Source organism: Ochotona princeps, chromosome 20 (assembly GCF_030435755.1).
Source record: "Ochotona princeps isolate mOchPri1 chromosome 20, mOchPri1.hap1, whole genome shotgun sequence".
Lineage (NCBI taxonomy): Eukaryota > Metazoa > Chordata > Mammalia > Lagomorpha > Ochotonidae > Ochotona > Ochotona princeps.
Genome location: NC_080851.1, coordinates 5,142,484 through 5,157,320, shown reverse-complemented (window position 1 = coordinate 5,157,320; position 14,837 = coordinate 5,142,484). Strand labels below are relative to the sequence as shown.

At 40.5% G+C, this 14,837-nt stretch overlaps 1 protein-coding gene across 1 annotated transcript in view; it reads left to right on the top strand.

Annotated features, from left to right (window-relative positions):
- Positions 1-14,837, top strand: part of SEMA3D (semaphorin 3D) — a 155,161-nt gene that overhangs the window by 47,118 nt on the left and 93,206 nt on the right. The window contains exon 2 of the mRNA XM_004582271.2: positions 5,034-5,219. Within this exon, the coding sequence (XP_004582328.2) occupies positions 5,069-5,219 (151 nt within the window). The 5' untranslated portion in view covers positions 5,034-5,068. The remainder of the gene's footprint in view (positions 1-5,033; positions 5,220-14,837) is intronic.

Here is a 14,837-nt window from a genome sequence, read left to right as displayed (position 1 = left end):
TCTGTATGCTCCTGTGTCTTGTGGTTTCTCTGACTTGCCATCTGCAGCTACCCATGTTACCAGTAACTGGCCAGTGAAGTGCAACATGTAGGAAATCTATCTACTTGAACAATAGCTCAAAAATCTGAACTCCAAGTGAGTACAATGAGGTATGCAGTGATTGCTTTTATGTTGGATGTAGTCATAACGCATTGTATCTCCTCAACTGGGTAAAAAAAAGTTTGATGTAATCTCATGTTCACCAATAAGATACGAAGAGCAAATATATCTTAATAAAAATTGTTAGAAGAAAGATTTTTTTCCCTCCCTTCATCTTACTTATATCTGAATATACACCTAAGGAGGAATCCCAAACCTTGATGTTCTAGGTTTTTATATGGAAAGACTGACTGTGTGCCCCATGCAAAATGATTTTTGTGCTCTGACAGCATATTATCCTGCCATAATGACTGCTAGAACAGATGAAAATAAATAGTTCAAATCAATGAAGTCCTCAGATAAAATATTCTATTTCTTGGTTTTCAAGTGCATTTTTTGACAATTGCATCCATCTTATAAGCTCTGGCCTCTGTAGTTTCCTTAGGGAAAAGGCACAGGGCCTCCTTGAGTGTTAGATTATGCATTGGATCTCTGATTTAGTGGAACAGTGTGTAAAAACCTCTCGTAATCAGAACACTCCCTGTTGGCTCCACATCTGAGGATCCCCAAGAGTGCCGTTTGTCCCAGTGAACATCTGGAGTGGATTACATGCGGTTAATTGGCTCCAGGTCGAGCTTGTTACAGACAGTAGCATGCAGTGTAACCTATGCAGTTCACCAAATCCACCCACTTTGGGTTAAATCACACCTACTTCTGCCCATAATTCCTCCCAGATGCAGGACACACTCACACGTATGTGCGCAGAAACATGACACACGTGCATCAGAAGATGGCAAAATAGCATTAGATTTGTGGAGAGAATGCTGGCAAGACCTGTAACTCATACATTATCTCAATTAAAAGATTAACCATTCAAAGGATTCTTGGGAAGAAAAAGCAGGCTTAGGGGCAGCAGATTGTAGAAAGTGAGTGTTCTACTGTAACAAAGATTTCTTTAAAGTTGTACCAATTTCAGGACATTTTCTGTATTTTGTTTCATCCCATTAGTATGATTCAGCACGTGTAGCCACTTATCAGAATGTCACGGTGCTAAGGAAAGCAGTGCTTTGATTTTTAGATTACTTAACAATATTAATGAGTTGGGTTACAAGGAGAACAGTATGACTACTGTTCATTGAAAATCAAAACATCAATCTCTTTAACTTACGGTGTTGGAGCCATAGGGCATGTCGTAGCGATTAATGGCCAGTTGGAGGAGTAGATATCGCAATACAGAGCCAAGGGCCATTAACTCCAACTGGTCATTAATTTACAGGAAATGTCCTGTACTGAGGTCATTATTGCTAATAAAATGCACATACGGAAAGTTCCCCTTCTTTTTCCTTTGTATATACACATGCATTCACATTACACGCTTTGTTACATGTCATCAAAAAGTAGTTGTTCTATGCTGCCCAGAAGCACAGAAAAGCTAAAGCTAATGAGAAAATTAATATACCCAGTGTCTACATTTAGTTTACCTCTACTTTTTTCTGGGGGGGGGGAGTGGGAATCATGTTTGCATATTGAGGCTGTGTTTTTGCCTCAGTCAGAGTTCAGCTAACATGTGGCTTTAAGGGAAAGTAAAAGCCGTGGTGCAGAGGGGTCAGCAGAGCACTGGTGGAAGGGAATCTGACGTGGCGTAGTGCCAGGCCGGCACAGGTGGCAGCAGAGAGTGATGCTCTGTTTGGAGTGTCTTTAGTGTTAGGCATGCAGGGCGGCGGGAGGAGCATTGGGGAGGCAGTTGGAGGGGGGTTTGGTGTCCTCTGCTTTTCCTTCATTCTCCATCCACTGGATGAGAGAGACTCTCTGTCTCTCTTCCTTCTCTTTGCAGCCTCTAAGTCTGACATGCTGCTGCCAAGCTTTACTGCAGCCCTTAACTAGGCATCAGTATTTTTATGGAATTCTGTGTTTTTCCCCGTCTCCTTTCTCTGTCCTCCATAAAGCTATTCTGGCCCTGCATAGCTGGATACAGTCATGCTTTAAGCCACCTTCCATTATAACTCATAGATGCCTTGAGTTTAGGATATTGTGATACTTAATTATATATAATCAACACTCATTTCAGAAAAAAAATTTTACCTTTTAAATTCACCTTAATGATTGATTAGCTATGGTATAATTGATTATTAGGATATTTAAATATGAGTAGATGTGTAAATATATTTAAGTGCAATTTCAAGTTACATAATTATATACATATATATAAATCTAAAAATATAATCCTGTTTCTTTTTCTGTATGGAACCAGCACACCTTTAGGGAGAACCCATAAGTCCTTGAATAAAGCAAGTTCTATGGGTGTTAAGTCAGAAACTAAAAAGTTGTGTGCATGCATTTCTTAATTAAAATGTAACCCATATGATTTTCTCTAGACCAGCTTCCATGCCTCTGCTTTATGGCAACAGAACAAACATAGTTTCCTACTACTTTTGACATGTTGTTTACATTTTAGACTTTGGTTCATGAGTTATAGTTAAAAGGCTTTGTTTCTTGTATTAAAATATGTACAATTTATGCTTCCTAAAGGAATGTACTGGTAAGGATGGATCTTGGTCAGGGTCCTTCCTGTTGGCTCTCAGACGTTGTATGAGGGAAAATGTTCAAGAAATATTAAGTAATTGTGAATGGCTTATGTGGAATCTTTAATAGAGTATTCTTAAATGAATATCTAAATCCGGTTGGTTAAAACATTATTCACAAATCAAAAAATAACATGGTGCCTGTGGATGTCTTGGGAGGTAATGAAGGTGATCGGGAAAATGTAATTTACTAAACACTCATGCTCAGCATTTTATGAAGAAATGTAACATAAAATTTGATGTCCTTAAACACTTAACGTGCATGAATATACATCGATACTCCTGAAAAGGTGATCTTTCTTATCTCAGACTGATCTTAACATCTGAGAGCTAGGATGACTGAAACTTCGATGCCTGGGTTCTAATCCCTCAGGTGCGTTAGTGAAGAGTAGCTCTCCTTTAAGAAGGTGGATCCTTTGTCTTCCAAAGACATGGCATTTATTTTAAATATGAAATAATTAACACGCTCTGTAAAATCTAATACTTTCTTGTTGTAGTTAAAGCAGTAATGGAGAATAAAAATTCGACAACTCCTAAAGCAGGCACCGGGGTCGCCCCTGGCAGCTGGTGCAGCTGCGTCTTCTGTGGGCTGTTTCCTGAGTGTGAGCGGTAGCCTGACGGAGAGGGAGGAGAGGATGAAGGCACCGTCGGGAGTGTCGCCTGAGCCTGCTGCAAGGGACAGTAGCTCAAGGCAGGAGTTGGAAAGGCTGTCCAGTATCGCTGTGACTCAGCGCTTGCTGCCTACATGATCTCGGAACAATTACCTAGCTCTTACAAGATACAGCTCTGTATCGTGGTTTTCTTTGTTTGTCTTTGATTTTGTTTTGTTTTTATCTGTGCAAGTAAATGGTTAACCACCTTTTATGGCTGCCATTAACGGTAACACCTTTTACCTGAAAATAGGGCTTTCAGCACAAAGCATGTAGAACATATAAATATTCAAGAAATAGGACATAATTTGTGATACCAGGCTTAGTTTTTTTTTTGCAATCATCTTTTTTTTAAAGATTTATTTTATTACAAATTCAGATATACAGAGAGGAGGAGAGACAGAGAGGAAGATCTTCCATCCGATGGTTCACTCCCGAAGTGAGCCACAACGGCCGGTGCTGTGCCAATCCGAAGCCGGGAACCTGGAACCTCTTCCGGGTCTCCCAAGCGGGTGCAGGGTCCCAAAGCCTTGGGTCGTCCTCGACTGCTTTCGCAGGGAGCTGGATGGGAAGTGGAGCTGCCGGGATTAGAACCGGCGCCCATATGGGATCCCGGGGCGTTCAAGGCGAGGACTTTAGCCTCTAGGCCACGGCGCCGGGCCCACCAGGCTTAGTTTTAAATGCTTATTTGATTTTTTACATGGCTTCACAGAAATAACCAAGCCAGCCCATTCATGCAGGCTAGATAATAGCCACCGTGCCTCTCTTGCGTGGTGTGTTTCTCGAGTCAGCGCTGACCTGGGGAGAACGGTGGAAGGCACAGATCACGGTCTGTGGTTACAGGCCTAACATGCTTCTGTACTAGTGGACCTGGTCATTGACCCAATTTGCCCAATCTAATTGAGCTTTTAAAATGTACTTGGGGAGGAGGAAAGGGAAGTCCCAGGGCCTATAGCACTATATCATAAAATGATAAAAAGAAAAGAAGGAAAACATATCAGCAAAATCATAGTGATGATGAGGTGTCTCCTGGTCAGAAGCTGGAGCACCATCAGCGTGGGCGCTCCTGTCCAGTTGTGCGTGGCATCTTCTCATCAGCTTGTGCACAAACAGTATACCACAGATGCATACATTGAAAAACAAAACCAAAATGAACAATATCTCAGTGGGCTAATGCTCTCCTGGCAAGCGCTGGGATCCTCTATGGGTCCTGGTTCAGGTTCTGGCTGTTTCACTAGCCAGCTCCAGCTCCCTGCTTGTGACCTGGGAGAGCTGTGCAGGGCGGTCCAAGGCCTTGGGACCCTGCACCCTCATGGAGACCCAAAGAAGCTCCTGGCTTCAGATCGACTCAGCTTCTGCTACTTAGAGCCATTTGCAGCGTGAGTCAGTGGATGGAAGATCTTTTTCTCTGACTTTCTTCTCTGTAAATTTGCATTTCTGATAAAAATAAAAACAAGCAAAATTTTAACCAAATAGTTGTATTAATTAAATAGTTAATTACAAATAGTTGAATTTCTAGCAGTACATTCATTTCTACCTCTGAATAACCCATTTTGAAATAATTCACTAATAGCAAAACATGTGTACGTTCTGAAAATTATAATAGAATACAGCTATGAAAATAAGAGGAATGCAATCTTAATCATTCTTTTCTTACTTTTAGATTAAAGCTAGCTGAAAGAGAGCCTGGTTTTCATCATGAATACTAATAAAGATGAGAAACCCAAGTTCAGAAGCCAAGATTTCCACCTTTTTCACACTTTGGTGATGCTAAGCATGACCATGCTATTTGTGCCTGTCATTGGGACTTCTAAGCAGAATATTCCACGACTCAAGCTAACCTACAAAGGTAAGTATGTAAATGTGTTTAGATTGCTTATTGTAATTTCTGAATGTCCATTTTCATCAGTATACTTATTTTGAGTAGAAATGCGTATTGATATCTCTTCTGAGGAATGTTTATAGTGTTGGCATCGGCTAATGAAAATATTGTTATAGAACATAAAGTCCAATTTATTTTAGTAGGAGAATGGGTGCTGAAACTATTCAAGTACATTTTCAACCCAGTGTTTAAGAAGGTGAATTTTGTCTGCAAGCTGTAGTATTGTGTTAAAGCTAGTTAAGTTCCTAATGAAAGTTGTCTCAACTAATTTCACATAACTACCTTCAGCTGGGGAATGAGTCAGTCGTCACCATCCTTCCACCCATTCCACAAATGTGCACTGTGGACTCACTGTGTGCCAGGCTTTGGTCTGGGCCGTGGACCAGCACGTCTTTCGTGGCTCTTCGTTGCAGACGAGCAGATACTGAGCAGGTGAAGAAGTGCATGCCACTTCAAGCTGTGTGCAGGGCTGTGAAGACGACAAAGAGCATGAGAGGGACATGCCCTATTTGAACTTTATCCAGCTTCAGGTTTCACATTTTAGTGAAAACCAAATATACCATTTTCATATTAAGAAATGTTGGATCCAAGACTGAGTAACTTTCTCCCTAAGCAGGAAGCTATTGGATGGTGCTCTTGTGGGAAATGTTCCTTATGGAAGAACAGAAACATCAAGATTTGAGAAAAATACCAGATTTCTTTATCACATCTTTGTCACCATTTCCTTTTCAATGAGATGCAATGGTAGTAATTATTTTTTGCATCTCTGAAACTTACGTGTAAACACACTGAACAGAAAAAAAACTTTACATCTTGTTTTAAATATTTTTGTGCTCCTTTATAACTTACCATTAACCAACTTACAAAATGGCTGTTGATTTTTGTCAGTATTCATGGAGAAAATGAATGGATAGCTCTGTGCTTTTTCGCTACCTACAAATGCATATTTGTGAAGTGCAGTCTTCATCCCAAGCAGAGTTTCCTGGTGAGGTGACTCATCACACCTGTTCAGCTTGGTTCCCCCAGTGCCCTGTGTGTTGTCATGTTCAGCAGTAGTGAAGGCAACAGGCAATGATGAAGCAGTGAGGACAGTAGGATCAGAAACCTAACTGCCGGTCTCTTCATTGCTGATATTACTTGTGAAGTGTTTAGATTTTGATTTTCTGTCAATCACATGCCTTAATTTATTTTTGTAAGGTGTGGCAGTTCATACAAAGGGCTTATAAAATATTGTTGGTAGAGTGAAAATTCAGTAAACACTGGCAAATCTTATTTTGTGTGAAAATATAAACCAACGTTTTCATAATATCAACAAATTTGAAAACATTGCACAATCCCAGCTTGGAAATGTGCTGTGCTGTTTGAAATTGTTCCTGTACCTTCCCTGTGCATTTTCTACTGAAGTTAAATTTCTTCAGGCAAGAAGTGCCCATAGGTTGGGGACTTACTGAGAACACTGTAGTATTTTTACCACTGTGGTGGTTGAGTATTCAGTCCTGGTCTTTGTGGTTGACCACTCTTTGCAGTTAACAAGATCATTGTTGATCTTGATAAGAGCCTATGGTTTGTGTGAGTGGTAGAAGCCCTTAGGATAAGTTAAAAGGAACCACAGAGTCATTCAGGATTTCATGCTGTGTGGTGGAATCTGGACATTTTTGGTGTAGAATCAATGGAGAAAAAGGTGTCCTGAAGAATTCTGTCAATCTTGCAGCAAGAATTCCTATATAATATACTTTTGCTCGTGGGGCATGTTGTTTTAGTTTGCTTTGCGGGAATGCACCCTGACTGAATGGAATCCTGTGTTCCCCAGGTGTGTCTTGTGCTAAGCCGGGATTCTGGCAATTGGGCCTGTATCAGTGTAGGAGTTTGAGAATTATCAGGGGGATAGAGGCATTATATCTACTTCTGGCCTTTGCTGAAGCATTGGCGTTTCATAGGAGTGTTGTGGGATGCACGAGGGAATTTTGGCCGTGGTGTGATGTGATGTAACTGTTATTGTAGAAGATTTTTCTGATTTCTGTTGACAGTCTACTGAAGAGAGTTGAGAAAGACAGGGGACAGGGAGCAATGTTGGCTTCTGTTGTAACAATTCAAGTGAGACAGGACTTACGGGCTGCACCTGCGTGGGAGATTTGGAAGAGGCTCCTGGCTCCTGGCTTCAGATTGGCTCAGCTCCGGTGGTTGTGGCCACGTGGAAAGTGAATCAACTGACAAAAGATTTTCCGCTCTTTCTTCCTCCCTGTCTCTCCTCCTCTCTGTATATCTGCCTTTCCAATGAAATAAAAATAAATCAGTCTTTAAAAAAAAAGCAACTGAAGGCTGGATCTTAGTTTAGTGCTTTTCAGTTTGCTGAAAGTTACCTTTTAAAAGCTATCTTTTAGTAATGTAAAAAAGCTGTTTACAGTTGTATGTGCAGCACTCCTGCAAACACTGGTCCGTGGAGGCTCAGAGAGTGGTGGTGCCCTCCTGGAGTTCAGGCAGGTGAAAGTCACTCGCATTCAAGGACGTCATCAACGTGTTCCCTACAGCGTGACAGAGAGCTGGGCCAAGGACCCCTCAGTGTGTCTTTGGTTATGAATAGTTGTGGAGGGGACTTGAAGAGGGACTCAGTGTGTAATGTTTTAGTTGAAGAAGTTCTTGCATGGACCTTACAAAGTATGTAATTGACTTACTAATCTATAAATTACTGAGGAGAAAAATATTTTTTATGTGCAAATGCTTGTCTTATAACCTCAGCTACCTAAACGTTGACTCTAAATCCCTGGGTTTTATGAAGGAGTTTTCACATTGGGAGTCTTTCGGCGTTCGGTATACATATAAACTTAAGGTCGCTGGAGTTGTGAAGAGGGAGCAATAGCAGTGAACTTGGTAAGTTCAGTAGGAATCTAGGCAGAGCTCTTTACCCTAGTTTTCTAAGCAGCGCTAAATATTAAAATGTGAACTATGACTGTAATTGGTGATGGGGTTTAGGTTTAAAAGGCCCTGTAGGTTTTAGCTTTATCTCTGACACTCACTGTGTAGCATTGAAACAATTATATGCCTTTACTATTTCTGAGACCATTTTCTCATTTGGAAATTAGGTTCTTTATGAAAATCAGATGAAACAATAAACAGAAATCTCATAAAACGTTATATAGCTCAAGATAGATGTTGCAATAGACTTCATAGAGATACAAATATTATTGAAACAAAATATAAAGAAAATTTAAGATCTTTGAGAAAGATACTTGAAATTCTATTGATGGATCCTCTTCTTGACATATGCTTTCTGTGCTAAAGCATGTTAGATGGATGTACTTCCCCTGTGTGTATGTGGGAACGGAAACTGAGGAGGAAAAGTTTGGGTATTGTTGGTTTAAACTAAACCAGTTGTTTATCATTTCTAGCGTTGAAGCAATAAATTATGTAGGGATGTACAGATTTGACCAATTTAGAATTGTAAAGGAAAAAAGTAAATTGTGTAAATTAAAGCATACTGTGATTTAAGAGTTTGAGAGGAACTCTACTGTGAGGAAGAAGGAAAGAATCCAGCTCTTTCATTCAGGCAAGCTGGGGCTATTGGGACCACAGTGCAGTGTTCGCCTTTCCTGTTCCAAGTGCAGCTCCGCCAGCTGGAGTGTCCGCAGAACCCAGGAACTTGATGGAAACGCAGAGTCTCAGGTCTGATCCGCAACTTGTAAATGACAGTCTGAATGCAAGTGACATTCTGAGAAGCAAAGCTCTGGGGAGTTTGATCCCTTCTCTCCCGCACACAGGAGCACGTGGGGACCACAACAGGAACTCTTCTGACCACAGAAGATTGGATTCCCAGTTGGCCTCTCCAAATGGCATATTGGCGTCTCTAAATTATTAATGAACCTATACTAAACCCCCAGGCAGAATGAACCTAGATAAGCCAAGACAGACAAGAATCACTCAGAGAAATCGTTAATCGAGTGTTTATTGCAGTCACTGTGCTCAAGAAATGGTACTGAAATATAGTAGTGATTTTGTCCTGTCTGCACTATCTTTATATCTTTTCACGGAATGAAAGAAGTACACAAAATAACTTCAAAAAGATTAGTACCATAGTGTAAATCAAACCAAATGTTTCAAAAACTTTAGAGAAAATTGGATATGAGATTGACCTTGGGGCATTGGAGGAGCTTAACATTTTTGAATGAAGTTGTAGTTGGCATTGGAAGATTTTGGTCATGAGATTGACCTGTTTTAATTGAGCTTAGAGGGAGCATGGAATAGGCAATATCATGTGACAAGGGTTGGTGGTGGGTGGGAGGAACAGAGCAAGGTGATTTATGAGTTAATAGTGAGTTAGAGAGCTAGTGAATGGATCTTAGCAAGACAAATACATTATTTGAGGAGGAAGAAAATGCCTGACAGACTCTTTAAGGCTTTACATTTCTCTGAATGTAAGTGTAATGGAAATGAAATAGACTTGGAGCAATGATTGAAACTGGGGAGCGAAGTGTAAGACAATAAGGAAGAAAAACTAAAAATGATTACTAAGGTTGAGCTTGGTCATTGTCACTAAAGTTGTTAACTTTAGGATGAGATGGTTGGGAGAAATGAAAGCATCTACTAGGTTTTTGGAATTCTGAAGTGGACTTAGCTGAGACATTGCCATTCTGGGTGTTTATTTTGGAGTCATCAGCAGAAAACTAACTTTATGAGAAAAACCATCCATGAGAGATGAAGTGTAAATGGAAAATATGAATTCATTCTTTCACACCGTAAATGCTGCCTGAACTTCAGGAGGAGGATATTCTATGGTGGTATTTTCCATTCTCTTTCTTGTAAATATTTCTGCAAATTCTGATGAAAATCTTCTTCACACCCATACCAGGAATGCACTTTCTGTGCAGGAGGCTAGCGGGCGCCTTTACGGTAGAAAACAGAGAGAGAACAAAGTCTTCCGTATGATTGACATCTGTATGTTCTGGATGCAAAGCCAAACTGAAATATTTCTGAATTTGTGGAAACTAAGCCTCAGATCAAATGGCACAATAAATGCCTAGCATAATAAATGGAAAATAAAAATAAGCAAAGTGTATTCCAGAAAAGTATTTTAAATTTCATGATAGGGAGGGTGAAAGCATGATTTGACTAACTTCCAGGAAAAACAGACGACACTTTCAGAGGCTCAGAGTACAGATGTTCTGAGACACGCCAGCTGTGGCCAAGGCTCACATGTGCCTCTGAATGGGTTTTGATAGCCATCAATTGCCTTTGAGTAGCATACATTAATTTTAAAAATTATTGTCATAATTTTAATTGTATTTATAAAGCTTTGCTCTGTATACAGTGATCTTGAGGGGTTATTTGCTCTCATCTTACTATTTAGGGTCAATAGTAGATCTTGTTTTAAGCTGTACATTCTGTATTTTCTAAAAAGGCATTTATTTGCTTTTATTTGAAAGGCATATTCACAGAGAGGAAAGTTCTTCTATCTGCTACAATCACTCCCTAACAGGCAGTGGTGGCCATAGCTTGACCAGCCCCAAAGCCAAAAGCCTGGATTTTCTTGGGGGTCTCCCACATGGATGTAGGGGACCCAAGGACTTGGGCCATTTTTCAGTGGCTTTTCCAGGTCGTTTGGCAGGGAGCTGGATCGGAAGCGGAACAGCAGGGACTCGAACCTGCGCCATGTGGTGTTCCTACATCTTTTGTGGAAACTTAACTTACCGCACTACCATGCTGGTATCTGCCTTCTGAAATTTTAAAAAGTTAAATTCTCAAACATGATTGACACAAATCAATGTCATCATTTATTTGTGGTATAATGTTTCTATTTTAAACATTCTTTAGCGTTTGAAAATGGAGAAATTCCAAGTGCCTTAAGAAGCGAGCATTGGAATGTATGTCAGGTTATGGCACAGTAGCCTAAAACACCTTCAGCAGCAGCACGTGTCAAAGTGCCAAGTCAGGTTCCAACTGCTCTGCTTGTGTTCTAGTTCCCTGCTCACGCAGCTGGGAATGAAGCAGAGAGTTGGGCCCCTGCCACCTACGTGAGACATCAGGATGGAGTTCTGGCCCAGCTCTGACCATTGTGGCCATTGGGGAGTAGACCAGTAAATGGAAAATCACTTTGTCTGTCTGTGCCTCTCTTTTTGCAAGAAATGAAATATATCCTTAAAAAAAAGGAGAAGTGCAGCAGTGCTGTACAGTACCATCATAACGGAGAAAGAATAGTCACCAAAGCGAGGTAGTCTTGGATGATTCCGTTGGCTGCTTCTAAGGAAGTTAGCTGTGTTACGGCAATACTCTTAAGGAAATGTTTGAGTTGTTTCTAGTGCTAACCTTCTCAGTAGTTAAAAAAAATCAAAAATAGCAAAACTTTTGAGAATTTAAAAAGCAATGCTTTATGAAAGCATGAGTTTTTAAAGGACTTGCACATTTTGAATCTTACATGCGATCAATTACTTAACTATTATTGAAAATAACCAAATAAGAATAAATATATGATTTGACTATGTGAGTATGAATAGAAGAATGACAGTATAATATTCCTGTTCTCCTACTCTGTATCCTTGTCCTGGAAAGAACATGGATCCAATGACTTCATCCGCTTTGTTTCTAGTCTGTGTTTTCTTATTCTGTCAGTTGAAGTCAACAGAAGAATCTTTAAATTCCATTGCAGAAGAGCAAATGGGAGGCTTTCCTTACTGTGCACTCTGATTTGCACTTAGTTGGAATGGGGTGTTTCACCTGGGAAAGCACGCTGATCTCTTGGATGGCATTACAGAGATGCTGTGGGGCTCTCCAGCTGTTTCTCAATCCTTGCAGTGCCTTAGTGATGTCATTGCCATTTCCCTAAGGAAGAAGAGGGGTGGGTGGTTGGAGCAAGGATGGTTGCTGACTGTCTTGCGATTCCACCAAAAGGTGAGTGGGTTTGGATCAAGTTCTATCTTTAATGGGAAACTTTCTCATCTAGGAAACTCTGCCTAGACTAGAGCAGATCGGAATTTGACTTTCTGTAAAGCAAATTTTCTCTTAGTCTATGAATCTATGCTTCCAATACCTTGATTTTATTATTAAAGCAATTTTTTTCCAGTTAAGTGTTCTTCTTTGGTAGGTGTAGGGAGCCGTTTTTATGTTTTTCTAAAGAGTTGTGTAGTGTTCTAAGAAACTAACAGCTCCACCCAGTTCAGGATCTATGGGGATACATGCAGGTTTCAGGGTATGGGTTTTTGTTCATTGAACAGTCAGAATCTGAGGAAGTCTGTGTTGCTCAATCTGAAATTTATTAAATTCCACATAAATAACCAACCACTCCCTTCCTTTCTGGGGTGAAGAGGAAGAATGTAGAGCATTAGGTCAAATGTTCTCTCAGGCTAAATGAACAATTGTATAAAGGGGCATTAGAAAGGAGAGACAGAAATTCCTTTCAGAGCAAGTGTTTATTTCAGATGAGCAGTGACCTTGTCCTTAGCCATCCCATCGAGTGTCCCAGTATCTCTGGCCACAGTGAGGAGGCTTGCTGCTCAACCCTGCCTCTGTGTGGGGTCTGTTTAGGTGAGGCCCACGCCAGCACTGTGCACCTCATGGATTTGATCACATGTGAGCCTCTGGGATGATGGGGCAGACCTCCTTTGGCTCTGTTTTATCATGTCATTGTGTTCTTCCCAAGGTTAGAGAGATCTGCCTCCAGGACCAGAGCAGCAACGCTGAAAATTCATTATTGACGATGTTTTCAGTTTCATTCAAATTAAACATGAGGTTCTAATGCCGTAAAGCTCACTTGATTTCTTGACACATACTGAGGAATGACAAGGTGAAGGTAATATGTTATTAGGTTTCCTGAAGGAAATATGATCATTTTTTTCTCATTTTACTACTGAAATTACATAGTAGTTTGCTACTGTACATACTGTTGTCCTTTGTCACAAGGATGTATTTATTTTTTTAATTTAATTTTTTGAGAGACAGAGAGAGACAGTGAAAGAGAAACAAAGAGAGCTCCCATCTGCTGTTTTGCTTCCTAGTGGTTGTGTAATGGCCAGGGCTGCCGCAGGCCAGACTTCTAAATGGGAATCCAGCCCAGGCTTCCCATGTGAATGGCAAGAACCCAAGTACTTAATACTTCATGGCTGCCTCCCAGGGTTTGCATTGGAAGAAGTCTAGAGTCAGGAATGGCGGGTGGACATGAGCTCAGGAACTCCAATGCGGAACCCATGCATCCTACCAGTGGCTTAAATATTAGGTCAAACACCTGCCCCACAAGTGCATTTTTCATTTTTTATTATGGACAAGTATATCTTCTTCATGGTGTACTACTGTGAGTTCTGTGAGGTGTGTGTCAGATTTAGTCTGTCTTCCCATTGCTCACTTATGGTTTATTGGTTATGGCTCAAGAATGGTTTTCCATGAAAATCTGTCGTAGCAGTGATGTCCTTATTTGTACAAGAGAACAACACAAGTAATATCTTTATTTACTGGGGAAAAGAATCCGATTATAGATTTTCCAAAAGTGTGAATTTGAGTGTCTGGTGATGTTAAACTAAGAACAAGGCAATGGAATAGCAATCGGTTAAAGACACAATGAAAAGAAGTGATCATAGCAGAATAGTTCAAAATTTAGATCCATGGAACAAAGAAGTCAGGTAAGACCTGGAGGCTGGGTGAGTCACAGAGCAATCCTCCTGTACATGGCATATGTAGAAGATGGCATTCCCCTTTCACCCATAAGGAAAAAAACTCAGCATTCCTGCCCATGCAAAAGCCTTAAACAGTGTGGATAGTCTTTGAACCCATGTGCCTGACATTGTTTGTCTAGGAGAGAGAGAGAAGAAGCGAAAGTTCTGGAGATAGCACCAGCAAAACCAGTATCCATTCTGATTCCGGGGAATCTATTGATGTTAGCTGTTAAGATACAGGCTGTGGAGTGGAGAATTTTTATCCTGGGTTTTTGCTTGATGATCCTTGCAGGAAAAAAATAACCTTGTTTGGCTTGGCAGGAATGCAAAAAAGATAAGCTGCCTGGGGAAGAGGGAACCTGTTCCAACCCCTGTCCCAAGATCTTTTCCTCATGTGTGCGTCAGCCTGAGAAATGTTCATGTGTAATGCCGAAGTCCAGTTATTTAGTTTGGCTACCAAAGGATGGGTGAAACATGCTTTAATCATTTTGATGCTAACAGTGTCACAAGGCAACATTAAATCTTTTGGAAATGATAATACTCCAGGTTAGTCAATATTTTTGCAGCTGTTTTTTCTTGCTAACTTTGTTTGAAAGCAAACCAAATAGAACTTACTGTGGTGAAGGAAGCAGCAAAAGACTGTGTCAGTTGTATATTTGTTTTCTCCACCCTATAAGCAGGGATGAATAAAGGGAACTCACGGTTCTTGAGAATCTCCCTCTTCTTGTTGGCTTTGCCCCAATTTCAGGACTCATCATGGTTAAAAAACTTTTGGATAGCTTGCATTTGTACTGAATGCCACAGTCATGCTTACTTTTTTAATGCTCAGTTAGGTGTTTGTCAATTTCCAGCAGCATATTTTTTTAGTAATGTCCATTCACCAGAATAATAACTAACCTGTCCAGCCTGACATCTTTGGCCTGGATTGCCTGAACACTACCTTAATTTACTG